Source organism: Mobula hypostoma, chromosome 12 (assembly GCF_963921235.1).
Source record: "Mobula hypostoma chromosome 12, sMobHyp1.1, whole genome shotgun sequence".
NCBI lineage: Eukaryota > Metazoa > Chordata > Chondrichthyes > Myliobatiformes > Myliobatidae > Mobula > Mobula hypostoma.
In genome coordinates, this window is record NC_086108.1 from 50,981,521 (window position 1) to 51,001,047 (window position 19,527).

Genomic DNA, 19,527 nt, shown 5'->3' on the forward strand with positions numbered 1-19,527 from the left:
CAGCCCTCGGAAAATGCCTCTAACTATCCACACGATCAATGCCTCTCATCATCTTATTCACCTCTATCAAGTCACCCCTCATCCTCCGTTGCTCCAAGGAGAAAAGGCTGAGTTCACTCAACCTATTCTCATAAGGCATGCTCCCCAATCCAGGCAACATCCTTGTAAATCTCCTCTGCACCCTTTCTATAGTTTCCATATCCTTCCTGTAATGAGGCGACCAGAACTGAGCATAGTACTCCAAGTGGGATCTGACCAGGGTCCTATATAGCTGCAACATTACCTCTCAGCTCTTATACTCAATCCCACAATTAATGGCCAATGCACCGTATGCCTTCTTAACCACACAGTCAACCTGCGCAGCAGCTTTGAGTGTCCTATGGACTTAGACCCCAAGATCCCTCTGATCTCCCACATTGCCAAGAGTCTTACCATTAATACTATATCCTGCCATCATAGTTGACCTGCCAAAATGAATCACTTCACACTTATCTGGGTTGAACTCCATCTGCCCCTTCTCAGCCCAGTTTTGCATCCTATCAATGTCCCGTTGTAACCTCTGACAGCCCTCCAAACTATCCACAACACCCCCAACCTTTGTGTCATCAGCAAATTTACTAATCCATCCCCCCACTTCCTCATGCAAGTTATTAACAAAAATCACGAAGAGTAGAGGTCCCAGAACAGATCCCTGAGGCACACCACTGGTCACTGACCTCCATGCAGAATATGACCAATCTACAACCACGCATTGCCTTCTGTGGGCAAGCTAGTTCTGGATCCACAAAGCAAGATCCCCTTGGATCCCATGCCTCTTTACTTTCTCAATAGGCCTTGCATGGGGCACCTTATCAAATGCCTTGCTGAAATCCATATACACTACATCTACTGCTTTTCCTTCATCAATATGTTTAGTCACATCCTCAAAAAATTCAATCAGGCTTGTAAGGCACGACCTACCTTAGACAAAGCCATGCTGACTATTCCTAATCATATTCTGCCTCTCCAAATGTTCATAAATCCTGCCTCTCAGGATCTTCTCAATCAGCTTACCAACCACTGAAGTAAGACTCACTGGTCTATAATTTCCTGGGCTATCTCTATGCTCTTTCTTGAATAAGGGAACAACATCCACAACCCTCCAATCCTCCGGAACCTCTACCGTCCCTATTGATGATGCAAAGATCATCGCCAGATGCTCAGCAATCTCCTCCCTCGCCTCCCACAGCAGCTTGGGGTACATCTCATCTGGTCCCGGTGACATATCCAACTTGATGCTTTCCAAAAGCTCCAGCACATCCTCTTTCTTAATATCCATATGCTCAAGCTTTTCAGTCCGCTGTAAGTCATCCCTACAATCGCCAAGATCCTTTTCCATAGTGAATACTGAAGCAATGTATTCATTAAGTACCTCTGCTGTCTCCTCCAGTTCTATGCACACTTTCCCACTGTCACACTTGATTGGTCCTATTCTCTCACATCTCATCCTCTTGCTCTTTCTCTCTAAATCTAATTAATTTTGAATTGTTTTGAGATATTTAGGAATCTTAAGAGGCTTTTGCAGATATCCAAATTGTTTAGAGGCTTTGATCATGGAGCTTATGGACATAAATTCAAGGGCTTAGCTGGCTCAGGCCTAACCATGTGACCAGAAAGCCACGAGCCGAGCAAAGTCATTTCAGCCATAATGAAGCCATGTTTGGTTTGGTAGTTCAATTAAAAATGCACCATGGGTAAGTACAAGACCTAACAGCCAGGGCCACTTAAAGCTATCAAAAAATTCCAGGCCATGGATTTCAATTGTAAAGCTAATGAGATTCATGTCACTGAGTGGTTGGTTCAAAGATCTTGACCTGTTGATCTTAATAGTTAAATAGCAAAACTTGGACTCAATTTCTCTCTTCTGACTATTGTTCATCTAAACATGTTCTTCTCCCTGCCCTTGTACTCAATATTCACTTCCATCCTATTCCTCTGTTAACATCAAAAATATTTCTTAACTTTAACGACTCTATTCTACATTCATCCATTCAATTCCCACCTGCTTGCTACTCTCCTCAAAATAGGATTCCTTTGCATTGCTTATACCTGAACAACTTACATTTACTATTTCTACCACAAGTTGCAGCATCTGAGGAGCTTTTCACTTTCTTGTCTAATATACCACTGATCCTTCAACAATGTGTTTTACTCAAGCATTACTGTTTCATTCATTATAATTTAAACAGCTGCAAAGGGCTTGCATCAGTACTACATTCTCTCTTAAATTTTGGAAGTCTTCTCTCAAACATTGCATTTTTTGCTTCTTTATATTGGGAAAATATTACAGAGAAATTGGGCGACTATTTTGCTCAATGCCACTGCTTTTCTCCCAGAACTTCCTCAGTTTTCCTTTTAGTATTCAATGAAACGCAGTTACAATTTTTGAAACAACAGGGAAGTTCATTACAAAAGTAGAAATTTTGAGTCAGGAAGTCCTAATCAATACAAAAATAAAAAGCAACTTTAAATAAGTAGTATACCGAAGGACCCTTGTCAAACTGATTCTCTGCTGTTCCGGATATTGGAATATGAATATCGATGTTGATGGTAGATTCCACAATTTGCCAGGCTGATGTGAGGCTGCTAGATTTACAATCCAGCAATTTAGTAGGAGTCTTTAAAATACAAGAAAATTAAGATTTGTTAATAAATGTTACTTTCATATGAATTATTATATGACTACTTGGCAAATGCAGTAATAAGTATGACATGCTTAAATATTCCTTGCATTCTCTATGAAGTACTCTACCCTTGAATTTTTAGACCAAAGTATTATAGATTTTTTGCATTAATTGTTATTCTGTTATCTGGATTTATGCCTGATATATTTCATAAACAAAGATGAGTTTAAAAAACTCTGAAAATGTGGATTCACACATATCCAATCACCGAATAGCATATACCATGAGTTCACCCTGTTTTGAAAAGACACAGAAAATTAAGCAAGACCAATAATGAGGTTTTGACAAATGTAATATACACCATCTCCTAAAGTATGGTGCTCAAAAATGAAAAAGTTACTTCAACCACGGCTCAATGTTTTATAAAAGTTCTCATATAGAAACACAGAAAATCTACAGCACAATACAGACGCTTTGGCCCACAATGCTGTGCCGAACATGTATTTACTTTAGAAATTACCTAGGGTTACTCACAGCCCTCTATTTTTCTAAGCTCCATGACCAGGAGTCTCTTAAAAGACCCTGTAGTATCTGCTTCCACCACCATTGCCAGCAGCCCATTCCACGCACTCACCACTCTCTGCGTAAAAAACTTACCCCTGACATCTCCTCTGTACCTACTTCCAAGCACCTTAAAACTGTGCCCTCTCGTGTTAGCCATTTCAGCCCTGGGAAAAAGCCTCCACACGATCAATGCCACTCATCATCTTATACACCTCTATCAGGTCACCTCTCATCCTCCACTGCTCCCAGGAGAAAAGGCCAAGTTGACTCAACTTAGGCAACATCCTTGTAAATCTCCTCTGCACCCTTTCTATAGCTTCCACATCCTTCTTGTAGTGAGGTGACCAGAACTGAGCACAGTACTCCAAGTGGGGTCAGACCAGGGTCTTATATAGCTGCAACATTACCACTCAGCTCTTAAACTCAGTCCCACAGTTGATGAAGGCCAATGCACCATATGCTTTCTTAACCACACAGTCAACCTGCACAGCAGCTTTGAGTGCCCTATGGACTCAGACCCCAAGAATTCTCTGATCCTCCATATTGCCGAGAGTCTTACCATTAATACTATATTCTGCCATCATATTTGACCTACCAAAATGAACCACCTCATAATCACCTGGGTTGGACTGCATCTGCCACTTCTCAGCCCAGTTTTGCATCCTATCAATGTCCCACTGTAACCTCTGACAGCCCTCCACACTATGCAAAACACGCCCAACCTTTGTGTCATCAGCAAATTTACTAAGCCATCTCTCTACTTCCTCATCCAGATCATTTATAAAATCGTAACGAGAAGGGGTCCCAGAACAGATCCCTGAGGCACACCACTGGTCACCAACCTCCATGCAGAATATGACCCATCTACAACCACTCTCTGCCTTCTGTAAGCAAGCCAATTCTGGATCCACAAAGTAATGTCCCCTTGGATCCCATGCCTCCTTACTTTCTCAATAAGCACTGCATGGGGCACCTTATCTAATGCCTTGCTGAAATCCATATACACTACAGCTACTGCTCTACCTTCAAAGCATTTATTCACATCCTCAAAAAATTCAATCAGACTCGTAAGGCACGGCCTACCTTTGACAAAGCCATGCTGACTATTCCTAATCATATTATGGCCTCTCCAAATGTTCATAAATTCTGCCTCTCAAAATCTTTTCCATCAGCTTACCAACCACTGAAGTAAGGCTCACTAGTCTATAATTTCCTGGGCTATCTCTACTCCCTTTCCTGAATAAGGGAACAAAATCTGCAACCTCCAATCCTCCAGAACCTCTCCAATCTCCATTGATGATGCAAAGAGCATTGCCAGAGGCTCAGCAATCTCCTCCCTCGCCTCCCACAGTAACCTGGGGTACATCTCGTCCTGTTCTGGAGACTTATCCAACTTGATGCTTTCCAAAAGCTCCAGCACATCTTCTTTCTTAATGTCTATATGGTCAAGCTTTTCAATCCACTGTAAGTCATCCCTACAATTGCCGCAATCTTTTCCCGTAGTGAATACTGAAGGAAGGTATTTATTAAGTATCGCTGCTACCTCCTCTGGTTCCATACACACTTTTCCACTGTCACACATGATAGGTCCTATTCTCTCATGTCTTATCCTCTTGCTCTTCACATACTTATAGAACACTTTGGGGTTTTCCTTACATTTCTTCCGTACATTTCCCTGAGAACATCTCTTCCCAATTTATGCTTCCAAGTTCCTGCATGACAGCTTTCTATTTCCCCTTACTCCATTTAAACGCTTTCCTAACCTGTCTGTTTTTGCGACATTGAGGGAGAGGTTGCTTTCTTGACACCACTGTGTCAGGGTAATGGCTTCTTCTCTGTAGGCTGCCTCATTATTATTTGAGATTAGGCCAGTGTAGTGTTGTCAGTAAATTTAATTAGCAGATTGGAGCTCTGGGTGGCGACACAGTCATGGTTATACAGAAAGTAAAGCAGTGGGCTTAGTACACAGCCCTGAGGGGTACCTGTGTTGAGGGTCAGAGGGCAGAGGTGAGGGAGCCCACTCTTACCACCTGCCAGGAAGTCCAGGATCCAGCTACACAAGGCAGGGTGAAGGCCGAGGTCTTGGAGCTTTTTGTCGAGCCTGGACGTAATTATGGTGTTGAATGCTGAACTGTAGTCCAAGAACAGCATTCTCACATAAGCATCCCTCTTCTCCAGGTGTGTAAGGATGGTGTGTAGAGCTAACGCTATTGCGTCATCTGTCGATCGGTTTCTTAATGCATATGCAGTTGACATAGCTTTGGTTTGTGGAAAATTGTCATGCTGACCCATCTTCCAGGAACACAAGAGTCACCTACACAATATGAATCGAGAATTGAACTACTCTTACCTGTGGATTGCTTATATCGTAAGTTCGTAGCTTCATTCTGTACGTAAAGAGTTTAGGAAAATATAAACAAGAGATTCTGCAGATGCTCTTCTCCTCACCTGCACATCACCTTCCACTAGTGCCCCTCCTCCTCCTTCCCTTTCTCCTATGATCCACTCTTCTCTCCTATCAAGATTCTTCCTTTTCAGGCCTTTTATCTTTTCCACCTATCACTTCCCAGCTTCTCACTTCATCTATCCTCCCCCACTCACCTCCCTTTTCTTCACCTGGCTTTACCTACCACTTTCCAGACTGTATTCCTTCCTCTCCCACCATCTTATTATTTTGGCTTCTTCCCTCCCCACTTCCTTTCCCATCCTAATGAAGGGTTTTGGCCTGAAACGTGACTATTTATTCCCCTCACAGATGCTGCCTGACCTGCTGAATTCCTCCAGCATTTGTGTTCCACAAGTTAAGAAAATGTCAGCTTGACATTTTCTCTCAAATTATATAAATATATTTGTCAGATTTAAAACTCCAATTTCTGGTTTTGTAGCAGTTACTTGAAAAGTAAACCAAAACTGCTGAAAGACTGCGTGAGGGATTTGACATTGTATGACGTGCTTCCAAATAACTGAGTTCTAGGTCGAAAGAAATATGTCATACAGTGTCATATCTCTGACTCAGTCTCTCAGCAGTTCTGGTTTGTTTTCAAGTAACCATTACATTTGTCAACAAAAATAAAAAATCTCTACCTCTAACTAAATTAATAAGGACAAAGCTTGAGTAGGTGACTATACTCATTTGCTTCTACCACGCTGCAATCCCCATGTCAAATTACCGTAATTAAAAACGCACAACGCAAAATACAATGCAGATGGACAGAAAATAGATACATGGCCCCTACAGATTTCATTAGAAATATTGACAGCTTTTCAGTTTTTGGTCGAGGCTTAAGAAATTTTGTTTAAAAAGTGCAACTTTAATAGTGGGACATTATGTTTTCGTGAGTGAGTTTCTTCTTGTGGTGTAGAAGGGTTAAGAGAACCTTTTGTCTTGCCTTGTATGTAAACTTGATTTTAATTTTGGATCGTATCAGTTTTGTGCAGACTGATGTAGAAAAATGATTAAAAACTGCATATTAATAAACACATATGAAAGATGTCCAAAGAACAATAACTAAATTAACATTTTTAAAAAGGAAATTTTTTCTCTAACATCTATTTCATTGGAAGCTACTACTTACAGTACAGCAGGCTGATTGGTGAATACTGCATTATTTCTTGCTTTGAAATAGACAAATGGATCATACCAAGTTAAAAAAAAATACTGCATTAAAATAACAAGTTAAACTTGTTAACTTAATCAAATTTTGTAAAATTGGAAATAAAAAAAATAAAGATGTAAAACACAGTATGACAGAAATTTTGTCTTAGTAATGGGGTTGATTGTGCAGGAGTTTGGGAACTTGGAAGTTATTGTGAAAGTAACACTGAAGCTGGCAGGATGGGGAAGATCAAGGAAACTTCCAACCTCCTGGATGATTTATACCTGTGAGATCTGTGTCCAGTTCCAATGTCTGATTAACTGCAACAAGCAGCTGTAGCTCCAGCAGGGATCACACAGGAGCATCTGTGACACTGAGGAGCACAGAAAGATGATCACATCTAATGTGCAGAAAAACAGGTAGTCGAGTGACCACCAGGAAAGATAGAGGAGAGAAACAAAACTGCAAGATTCCCCATGGCCACTCCTCTCATGAAGAAGTTCTCCCTATTACACATGCTATAATAGCAATTTGCCACTCATTCTCTTTCTACCACACACAACTGTTTTCTGTGATTATATTTTCTTTCTATTGTCTTACAGTAAGAAATATTGACAGTTTTTAAGTTATAAGAACAACCTGCCATCATCTGAAAGGGATATTTTGATTTCAGTTTTGATTGAGAGAATGGCAGCAACTCATCATCTGGATCTCGTCCTCCCTCTTGAAAACTATCAGTATATCAAAAACAACAGGAATTCTGCAGATGCTGGAAATTCAAGCAACATACATCAAAGTTGCTGGTGAACGCAGCAGGCCAAGCAGCATCTATAGGAAGAGGCGCAGTCGACGTTTCAGGCCGAGACCCTTCGTCAGGACTGACGAAGGGTCTCGGCCTGAAACGTCGACTGCGCCTCTTCCTATAGATGCTGCTTGGCCTGCTGAGTTCACCAGCAACTTTGAAGTATATCAAAAATAAGTTCGCTCAGCATCATTGCACTTATGTTGTAAGAAAGGTCCATTTTACTCCTCAAAATTCAGTACTCCTCTTTTTAACCATTAAAGGATACTTTTTCGAATCAGCATAAATTTGGAGAACAATTCGTTCAGGCGGTTCCTCTTCTGAAAAATTCCAGAGCCTTTCCTTTGCAACAGCAGTCTCAACAGCATTTGTTAACTGCAGTGCAAAAGTTACAGACAATTACACTTAATACTTAAAATGAACATTCAGTTTTTAAGCTGAACGGTTTGTTAAGTAATCATCTAAGATCACTAACAGGAAAGCATGGATTAAAGGAACATTAGTGCATTTGCTGATGTGAATAATTTGCTCATTAGTAAGAACAATACTGTTACAATGTAGCACCTTAAATTCCTCCCACAGCACTCTAACAGCAACACGAACTGCATTTCATTGTAATTCATTGGCAGTGAAGTACCTTAGGATATTCTGACAGTGTGATTTTCCTTCAACACTGGTTTGCATGATTGGTTATAGTACATTGTGTGATCAAGCTTAATATAGATAAGACTGTTACAAATTAATGTCCTTGGATGATATATAAAACAATATGCAGAGGCCATCTCCAAAGACTATATTTAATGAGAATATCAGCGTTCACATTATAAAATTGTTGGCTGTATTTCAGCTCAGCCAGCATTGATATTTTTGTTTTCTGAAGGAGAAACAAATGGAACATTTCCTATACTACACAGGTGATAGTCAATTATTATTTCCAACAAAAAAATCCAACTACTTTCCCATGACATCAGTGTTACCATCCATATTCTCCATCATTAAAATCATGGGGATCCAAATAAACCAGAAGCTAAAAATGAAAGAGAGACAGCTGGGCACTAACTCCTGAAACCCTTTCCGTCATCCACAAGGAACAAGTCAGAAAAGTGAGGAAATACTCTAAGCTTGACTGATATTGCATAAACCCAACAACAGTGCATAAGCTTGACATCAAGCAGGACATAATAGGTTATTTTTAGAGTATACCACCTATAATGTGCGCTGCAGAAGTTTTTCAAGAGCACCTCCAAAACGTACAAACTACAACCTAGAAGGACACAGGCATGGAAGTACCAATAAATGTAAGTTTCCTCCAAGTCACGCATTATTCTGACATACAAATATGTTACTATTTGCTTTATTGTTTCTACATCTCAACATTAGAACATCCTACACAAAGACATTGTAGGAATGCCTTCACCACACGTTGATGCAATTCAAGCAGGTTACTCATTTGTAACTTCATGGACAATTAGGTATAGAAAATAAATGCTGGCCTTGCCTATGACACCTTAAACAATAAAAAGTCCTTCCCCATTACATTTGGTACCTGTCTTGATAATTAGCAGTCAATTATTTAAAATTGTATATCTCTTCAAAAAATAAAAATACTAACACAAGAGATTCTGCAGATGCTGGAAATCCAGACCATCACACAAAATGCTGGAGGAATTCAACATGTCAGGCATCATCTATGAAGGGGAGGAAACAGATCACATTTCAGGCCGAGACCTTTCATCACTCCATAAGTCCATAACACAAAGGAGCAGAATTAGGCCATTCAGCCCATCGAGTCTGCTTCCCCATTCCACCATGGCTGATCCCAGATCCCATTCAACTGCATACATCTACTTTCTCGCTATGTCATTTGGTACCCTGACCGATCAGGAAACTATCAACTTCTGCGTTTAATATACCCATAGACTTGGCCTCCCCTGCAGTCTGTGGCACAGTATTCCACAGATTTCACTACTCTCTGGCTAAAAAAAAATCCTGTTTATCCCTGTTCTAAAAGGATACCCCTCAATTTTGAGGCTGTGCCCTCTAATTCTGGACACCCCCACCGAGGAAACATCCTTTCCACATCTACCCTATCTAGTCCTTTCAACATTCGGTAGATTTCAATGAGATCCCCCCCACATTCTTCTAAATTCCAGTAAGTACAGGCCCAAAGCTGCCAAATGCTCCTCATACGTTAACCCCATTCATACCCGGAATCATCCTCCTGAACCTTCTCTACTCCAATGACAACACATTCTTTCTGAGATATGGGGCCCCAAACTGTTGACAATACTTCAAGTGCAGCCTGTCTAGTGTCTTACAAAGCCTCAGTATTATCTCCTTGCTTTAATATTCTATTCCCCTTGAAATAAATACCAACATTGCATTTGCTTTCTTTACCACAGACTCAACCTGTAAATTAACCTTCTGGGAGTCTTGCATGAGGACTCCCAAGTCCCTCTGCACCTCTGATGTTTGAATGTTCTCCCCATTTAGATAATAGTCCGCATTACTGTTCCTTTTACCAAAATGCATTATCGTACATTTCCCAACACTATATTCCATCTGCCGTATTTTTGCCCCTTCTTCCAATTTTGTCTAAGTCCTGCTGCAACTGCATTGTTCCTCAGCACTACATACCTGCACCACCCCCCCCCACCTATCTTAGTATCATCCCAAACTTTGCCACAAAGTCCTGAAGTATCTTGGCTCAAAACATCATGTGGTGTTCCACCTCTCCCAATAAAAATACAAATATATGATAAGAAAAATTATATCCTGAGACACAAAGTAACAATTTTTGCTTACTTTTTATGATATTTCAATGTTCTTTGCTGTTTCTTAGAAGGCTGCACAAATGGTAGCTTTATTATTAAGCTTTCAGCATGGTTGGAAGTCGCTAAATGGGTAACCAATACTGTTCTACTCCTCAATGAAACAACTTGCTACCGTAGATCTAATTGGAAGATTTTCTCTGCACACTATGGTAAACATGAGCCCATCATTTCATGCAAAAACAATGACATTATATAATGTTATTTGCAGTGACCGTGCACAAAGCTGTCAGCATTGTAGCCCTCATTCCCAAGTGGCATGTTGTCATACATTACTGACTCCTGTGTTCATTCAGCAGAATGTAAATAAAAAGCTCCTTAGGTTTCATTTAACTATATACTAACATCAAACTTTTTCTTAAAGTACAGCCCTTGATTAGAACCCTTATGCCACCAAATCACTTTCGGATACATTTGCCAAATTGCCTTTAATCCTTTAGCCAGCCTCCCACAAAGGTCCTTATTAACATCTTTATGAAAGTCCATGTAGACCATATTGACTGCACACTCCTCAAAAAAAAATCAGTCGAATTAGTCAGACATGTTCTCCCCTAAAGAGAATAGATCAATACACACCTCTCACAGATGGTTTTACTGAATTTTTATTACCTGGCTTATCTTTGCTGCCCCCACCCCAGTTCGTGCATGAAGGTACTACGTTTGCTATCCTCTAACTACAGAAGCTGTAGTTTTAGCTTTGGTTATATAATTAACAATTTCAATGTGAATGTACAATTAGGAGGCTCAGAGATGACACAAAAATTGTTTTGTTGTTGATTGCAAGGAGTGTAGTCTTCAACTACATAATGATAAATTCATAAGATGGGCTGAGCAAAGACATTTAAATGCAGAAAGTATAGGTGTTGCATTTTGGAAGGACTAGTAGTAGTACAGTGATCACTCAAGAATAGGAAGGTGGTCTACTAAATGGTTGTCTATTGGTGGATCCTCAGGTGGCTGTACAGGCCGATCTGGAATACCAGTCTGTTGAATATGGTGGAACAGATCACACAATCATCTGTACAAAAGTCATCCTCGCTGACAAGCAACACTGGTGCACCTCAGGGGTGTGTGCTTAGCCCACTGCTCTACTCTCTGTATATACATAACAGTGTGGCTAGGCATAGCTCAAATACCATCTACAAATTTGCTGACGATACAACCATTGTTGGTAGAATCTCAGGTGGTGACGAGAGGGTGTACAGAAGTGAGATATGCCAACTAGTGGAATGGTGCTGCAACAACAACCTGGTACTCAACGTCAGTAAGACGAAAGAGCTAATAGTGGACTTCAGGAAGGGCAAGACGAAGGAACACATACCAATCCTCACAGAGGGATCAGAAGTGGAGAGAGCGAGCAGATTCAAGTTCTTGGGCGTCATGATCTCTGAGGATCTAACCTGGTTCCAACATATTGATGTAGTCATAAAGAAGGCAAGACAGCAGCTATACTTTATTAGGGGTTTGAAGAGAGTTGACATGTTAACAAATACACTCAAAAACTTCTATAGTTGTACTGTAGAGAGCATTCTGACAGGCTGCATCACTGTCTGGTATGGAGGGGCTACTGCACGGGACCGAAAGAAGCTGCAGATGGTTGTAAATCTAGTCAGCTCCATCTTGGGCACTAGCCTACAAAGTACCTAGGTCATCTTTAGGGAGCGGTGTCTCAGAAAGGCAGCATCCATTATTAAGGACCTCTAGCACCCAGGGCATGCCCTTTCCTCACTGTTACCATCAGGTAGGAGATACAGAAGCCTTAAGCCACACACTCAGCGATTCAGGAACAGCTTCTTCTCCTCTGCCATCCGATTCCTAAATGGACATTGACGCTTTGGACACTACCTCACTTTTTTTTTTAAATATACAGTATTTCTGTTTTGGCACATTAAAAAAAAATCTATTCAATATACATAATTGATTTACTTGTTTATGTTTTATTTTATTTTTTTTTCTCTCTGCTAGATTATGTATTGCATTAAACTGCTGCTGCTAAGTTAACAAATTTCACGTCACATGCCAGTGATAATAAGTCTGATTCTGATTCTGATCTGTGCCAATCACGACTCTTGTGATAGTCGCATCACAGTAGTCCCTAGTCTGGACAGTGACATTGTTAATAAGATGTCACTGTTTAGATCGGGGGAGCTGCCAAGATGCCTTGAATTTGTTTTTTTCGGTGAAAGAGTGTATTTGTGGCGATACGATGGTGCTCACCACATATGGTGAGAAGTAGCATTCCATTTGAGTTGACGTTGCCAATGCCATTGGTCGCTATGGTCCCTACCAACTCTGGCAGTGAAGTCCTGTAACAGAATTATCTTATCCTCCTTGAGAATGCTTGACAGTGTTGTGTCTAGGCAAGCATAGAAGGCCTCTTTTTCGTACTCATTTGAGTTTTAGAGTTGATGCATAAGCTTGGAGATACAGAAGAACAAAGTAACCTTGGTGTATGTATGCTTATAGATGACGAAAGGCTACACCAGAAGTAGGCATGATCAATAAGAAAATGTATGGATTCTTGACTCCGTTAGCCAGGGCAGAGAATAAAAGATAGAGGAAATGATGGTACAAATAGAGAAAATATTAGTTCTTTTACAGATGGAGTACTGGGCATAGTTCTAGTTGCCACAAAATTGTAAAACTATGATTGTACTGAAAAGGTGCAAAGGAGATCTATCAGGATGTTGCCTGGGATGGAGTAATTAAGCCGAGGAGAGACGGCATAGGCAGGATTTATTTCTTTAGAGTGGATAAAGCTAAGGGATGACCTGATTGAGATATAGAAAACTATGAGGAGACATAGATATGGTAGGTAACATTTTTCCTTGACAGCCATCCGTAACCAAAGTGCATAGGTTCAAGGAGTAGGAGATTTAGAAGAGATTTGTGAAAAATCTATTTCACCCAAAGGGTAGTTAAAAGTCTAGAATGCACTGCCGAAAGGATGGTGGAAGCAGATCCTCTCACAACGTCAAAGAAATATTTAACTGAGCAACTGAGATATCATATCAAAGCTGATTATAGGCAGAGAGTTGGAAAGCATGAGTGCAGACAGGTGCTCAATGGCCAGTCTGCACAATAGAAAAAACAGAATCCGTTCTTGTGCTAAAATTACTTAGTGATTCTAAATATAAAGTTAGCATTTACAGTCTTCAATTTTATTTTGCACAAGTGAATCAGACATTCAAATAAAACACACCTGCATTACTTACACATGGTTTACTGCTGGATAGAACATTATTGACTTGTGTGCCAGTTTCCAACTGAGATCTGATCTCTGAACAGGTTACTTCATTCCCAGCAGAATTTAATACTTTCTTTCAGCCACATTGATGATATTGAATCTAAATTGCACACTATTAACCATGGTATTTTTGCAGGATTTTGCTTCATAATCACGTTGCAAAATATAACTGAACTTATAACTTATTCTTGTTAGACTAACATAAAAACTGAAAAACTACTAACTCTGAAATACTTTGTTATTGTCAACTTAAACCTGTAGAGAATGTAGTGAAGTTTTAACTTAGGCTACTTCAATTTGTATTTTCCATCAACCATCTGATGTTAACCATTTTACACTACAGTTGATAAAATCATACAGGAATATCTTGCAGGTCAGAAAATCAACATACTTGGAAAGACTGAAACTTAATAATCCCTGCTGAGGATAATGTCTCTGCAGTATTCAGAAGATATTAAAAAGATTTTTTATAATGATATTTTCTGAGCTGTAGTGAAATCTAAGTTACCTTTCCTATATTCCATATGCACGCACATGAAGATAGCTGATACTCACTTTCTGAAAAATATCTTGAGCTGTCTCCTTTGACATTTTTGGTGGTCTGATAAGAAATACCCCAAGTACCAATATTCCACCTGGTAACATCCTGGCAACCTGTAATGTATGAGAAAGAAGACATCCTGTAGATGCTAGAAATCTTGAGCAACACGTACAAAATGGAGAAATTCCACTGATCGGGCAGCATCTATGGAGAGAAGCGAACAGTCGACGTTTCAGGCCCGAAAAGTTGGCTGTTCATTTCCCCTCATAGATGCTGACTGACCTGCTGAGTTACTCCATCATTTTGTGTGTGTATGAGAAAAGATGAAAAATGTTAACATTATCATCTTGCTATAGCAAGAACAATACCTCTCTCTCCCCTCTCCCTCATCAGTGAGAGAAAGGGCCCACTGACATGTCGAGGTGTTGGGATGAACAGTAGTTTTTATGAACTATAGTTCATGGTCTTTGGGGGCATGCTAATGCTTCATGGTGGGTAGTGGTGAAGGGGTGACGCTTTCTGTTGGAACAAGTGGGGGGAGGGGAGGGGGAGCGGGGAGGGTTGATACTTTGCTGCTGCTTGTGCGGTGGGAGGGGAGCTTTGAGGTTCTAACATTTTTCCGCCGTCAATTTGTTGACCTTTTTTTCTGTTACGTGGATGTCTGCGAAGAGTAAGGATTTCAGGTTGTACACTGCATACATTCTCTGAACCATTGAACCATCATTAACAGAAAACCAACATTAAAAAAAAAATGATGAATACCCCATGCCCTAATTTAAATTAACAAGTGAAAGAGATAGTATTCAGCCATGGACAACAGAGAGGGACTATGGAAGCAAAGAGGGAAGAAAACTATAGTTAAGAGGAATGCAATACAAGAAGAGTCAAGTAAATAAATGGACACATGGACACAAACAGAGTTAGCAATATGCTATTTAAAACTGCTAAAGGAATAGATGATAGTATGCAAATAATGATGTGGAATGCAGTAATAAGTTATCTATTAAACTCAAGATTTGCATTTGACTGAAAATTCATGCTAATTGCTTGCATGTTACTTGGATGGTGCTTCAACGTTAAAGGAATTATTTTTCCATACACCTTGTATTGTTCATGACAGCAGTGTTTTTTTTAAATCACTGTTTTGCAATCAAGACACACAGTTTCCATTAGTTTGAATGCATTCTGAAAATTCAGTCTGAACTGCTAATGCTCAAAAATTGAAAATAAAATTTGTAATTGAGGAAGCTTACATTTATAATGGCATCATCCATATTAGTTATTAACAGGTTTTTAAAAAAAATTAACTAATGTTTTAACTAGATCCCAGACACTCTCGAAAGTTATAGCTTGGATTGATAAAAAAAAACATTGACCATAGACAAATTTGGATTACTCAGTGCCTGGTTTCTCCAAATGCAACGCTACAATTCAGTCAGCTGTAGTGATGGAAGAGTCCACTAGTTATTGCTCAAATACTTTTATAAAATGATGCAGAAAACACCATCTGATAAACTTTCCAGACCTTCATATTAATACAGTTTTAAAGAGACTGCACTTGTCAGTGAGACCAGTGTGGTTCTGCTTTAGTTGTGTGCAATAAGAAAGGTAAGTACTGAATTTATGCAATTGCAGCTGTTCCTGATTTTCAGGCAGCAATTTTACAAGAATTCCTAAAAAACTGATTAAAATATATGCGAACAAGCAGAAGAGATCATAAATTAAGAGTAGCATGGCCAATCACAGTCCCAGAAAATGAATAATGGTTAAAAGTTTTAACTGCAAAGTAAAAATGACTGTGATCTTAACTTTAAGGCAAAGAAAAGTTTAAGAATGGAAGATATGACAGAAACTAGCCAGATACCCATACCCTGCTTTAAAAATTGCAAGATTCTTATTTGTTAAAACTACTCACATCTAATTAAACACAATTTTTCTTTTGTTTTAGAGACATAATTTGCAACCATATTATCAGCCTCTCAAATCAATTGCTATCCTTCATCTGCCTTACAGCAGTTGTGTCACTGTTATTCACTAAGCTCCATGCTCTCAATTTTTCTGATATTTTCTGTCCAGTCTACAGTCCATCAGAGGCTATTCAATACAAATTTTACATCAGAGGAATAATGGTTCGCTGACTCACATGCCACTTCCCAGGTCCAACACTACACTGCCATCCTAATGTAGTGTTTGTTCTCAATCAGAAGATTTAGAAAGTCTAAGTTTCAACAGATGCACTCTCCTTTCCTCTATTCCAGATATCTACCTCCAACTGGCACTTCTTACATCTTTATTGCATGTGCTCAGTTGATTTTCATTGCACTATGAAGATATCTCCCATTCAAAACTCTCTTCCAATCCTCTTCTGCCTCACACTGCTTTATCTTTCTTCTTAGTTTCTTGCCCATTAGTTATTCCTTTTCCCAATTCTCAACTGTTTTCCTTCCACTCCCTACCATTTACTCATCACAAACTGATCATCAATCTGTCTTGCCCTGATCAATCTAAGATTTACCCCATTGTGCAGATCAACTGCATGTAATGTTACTGGATATAAATAATTTTAAATAGAAATGCAAGAACCTTTTATAAAAAGATTTGTTTTATTATGAGACTAACCTGACGAGCATGCTCAGATACCCACTCTATGTCACTTGCATGCATTTCATTTGGATTATCTGGTGGAAGCTCGACTTGATCTTTAAGTGGGGTTCGAGCAGCAAATATTATGTACGTTTTTGCTGCTGTAATCTGAAAATGAAATGATAAAAAATCAGATCACAGTTTCACAAAAACTACCAAAGTATTGTGAAATTTGCTTCACACATTTTTGTTGTTCCATTATTTACAATCTGACCATCACTGACAATTACCCATTAATTTACAAGTGAAAGCAAAGATTCTGGAAATTCCCATGCATTTAGCCATGACTTGAAGATAATGGTAGCTCCAATGTGTTTGTAGCTCTCATTAGAAATATGCACGGAGTGCTTGTTGTGGATCAGTGGTTCTTCCCTGATGCATGTGCATAATTTGAAAGATTTCACAAAATTATAGAAGGCTAAAAAGTATATAAATACATAATGTCAAGTTATGAAAAGAAACTACAAGTATTGTGGTTTCTTACTAGCTCTTCCTTCAGTTAGTCCTGGCGAAGGGTCTCGGCCTGAAACGTCGACTGTACCTCTTCCTAGAGATGCTGCCTGGCCTGCTGTGTTCACCAGCAACTTTGATGTGTGTTGCACAAGTATTGTAATCTTTTCAAATTAGTGTTGCCTTTCCACAGATACAAATCTTTCTTGGCCAATGTCATGGAGTCAACGAAATGTACAGCACATAAACAGGCCCTTCAGCCCATATAGTCCGTGCAGAACCATTTAAACTGCCTACTCCCATCGACCTGCATCGGACAATAGCCCTTCATACCCCTACCATCCATGTACCTATCTAAATTTCTCTGAAATGTTGAAATTGAGCTTGCATGCACCACTTGTGCTGGCAGCTAGTTCTACACTCTCACGATCCTCTGAGTGAAGAAGTTTCCTTTCATATTCCCCTTAAACATTTCACCATTCACCCTTAACCCATGACATCTGCTGCAGTCCCACCCAACCTCAGTGGAAAAGGCCCACTTGCATTTACTTTATCTATACCCCTCACAGTTATGCATACCTCTATCAAATCTCCCCTCAAACTTCTAGGTTCCAAGGAATAAAGTCCTAACCTATTCAATCTTTCCTTATAACTCAGGTCCTCCAGACCCATACCTGTAAATTTTCACTGTAATCTTTCAACTGTGGTGACCCACTTTCCAGCGCACTCGAACCAGCTCACAAAACGGCACGCACCGGCAGAAAGGCCGGCCCCAAAAAGGGTGCCAGGCCATCTTCACCAGCAGGGGGAAAAACCCGCGCACGGGAAGGGTCTGTGAATATGCATTCCCCACAGCAGTCCTGCCCAGGGAGGGCGGGAACGGGAAGGCTTTAAAGGAGACGGCGAAGTTTGAATAAACCTCTTTTTTCGCAACTATAACTCACTGACTACATGTCGTTATTCTAGCGCTGTGTGTAGCACACCGCTACATTTGGTGACCCCGATGGCCCAAACGATATTTGGACCAGAGATGACCGACGCCGCATCTGTTCATGCAGTTTCATTAAAACTGCCAAGCTTCTGGATGCTGCGAGCTCGCCTATGGTTCGAACAAGCAGAAGCCCAATTCCACATTCGTCAGATAACCTCAGATTCCACTCGTTACTACTACGTGGTGAGCTCCCTCGACCAGAAGACAGCTGCACAAGTTGAGGAGTTTATACAGTCGCCCCCGGAGGATGGCAAATACATAGCATTCAAAGCCCTGCTCATAAGGCCTTTTGGACTCTCACGGCGCGAGCGAGCTGCCTGCTTACTGCACCTGGATGGTTTGGGAGACAGGCTGCCGTCGGCAGTAATGAACGAAATGATAGCCCTGGCTGAAGGACACAGACCCCGCCTCATGTTTGAGCAGGCATTCCTAGAGCAACTGCCCGAGGACATATGCCTGCTGCTGTCTGACGCAGATTTCAGCGACCCCCGGAAGGTGGTCGCCTGGGCAGATGTGCTGTGGAATGCCAAGAAGGAGAGGGGGCGCCCGTCGCACAGATCACCAAGCCGCGTGTCCAACGGCAGACCAGACCAGGCCCGGCAGCAGAGCCTACAAAACCCAGCGATGGGAGTGAGGAGCCCAACGAACAATGGTGCTTCTACCACCAGCGGTGGGGCACAGAGGCCCGCCACTGTAGACCGCCCTGCAAATTACTGGGAAACGCCAGGCCGCTGGCCATCAGGACAGCCTCCTGTATGTCTGGGACAAGCAGTTGGGACGCCGCTTTTTGGTCGACACCGGAGCGGAGATCAGCATTTTACCTCCAACAAGTTACGACACCCGCAATAGAAAACCGGGACCCACCCTGAGGGCCGCAAATGGCAGCACAATACAGACCTACGGCACCCGCACGGTGCGGCTACAGTTCAGCTCCAGCCGGTTCACGTGGGACTTCACACTGGCCGCCGTGGCCCAACCACTCCTGGGGGCGGATTTTCTGCGAGCTCACAGCCTGCTGTTCGATTTGCAAGGGAAGAGACTAGTCCACGCCAAGACTTTTCAAACGTTCTCCCTGGGTGAAGCACAGTTGCCAGCCCCTCACCTGGACTCCATCACACTATCCAACAACGAATTCACCAAGGTCCTGGTGAATTTCCCATCAGTTCTGACACCGCAGTTCACGGCAGCCATGCCCAGAC

At 40.9% G+C, this 19,527-nt stretch overlaps 1 protein-coding gene across 4 annotated transcripts in view; it reads right to left on the minus strand.

Moving 5' to 3' along the window:
• The window catches only part of odr4 (odr-4 GPCR localization factor homolog), a 95,846-nt gene that overhangs the window by 45,258 nt on the left and 31,061 nt on the right, over nucleotides 1-19,527 (minus strand). For all 4 annotated transcript variants that reach the window (XM_063064068.1, XM_063064070.1, XM_063064066.1 and 1 more), the window contains 5 exons: nucleotides 16,864-16,995; nucleotides 14,259-14,357; nucleotides 7,894-8,000; nucleotides 5,578-5,614; nucleotides 2,523-2,657 (listed from right to left, as the gene is read on the minus strand). In XM_063064068.1, coding sequence (XP_062920138.1) covers nucleotides 2,523-2,657; nucleotides 5,578-5,614; nucleotides 7,894-8,000; nucleotides 14,259-14,357; nucleotides 16,864-16,995 — 510 coding nt within the window. The remainder of the gene's footprint in view (nucleotides 1-2,522; nucleotides 2,658-5,577; nucleotides 5,615-7,893; nucleotides 8,001-14,258; nucleotides 14,358-16,863; nucleotides 16,996-19,527) is intronic.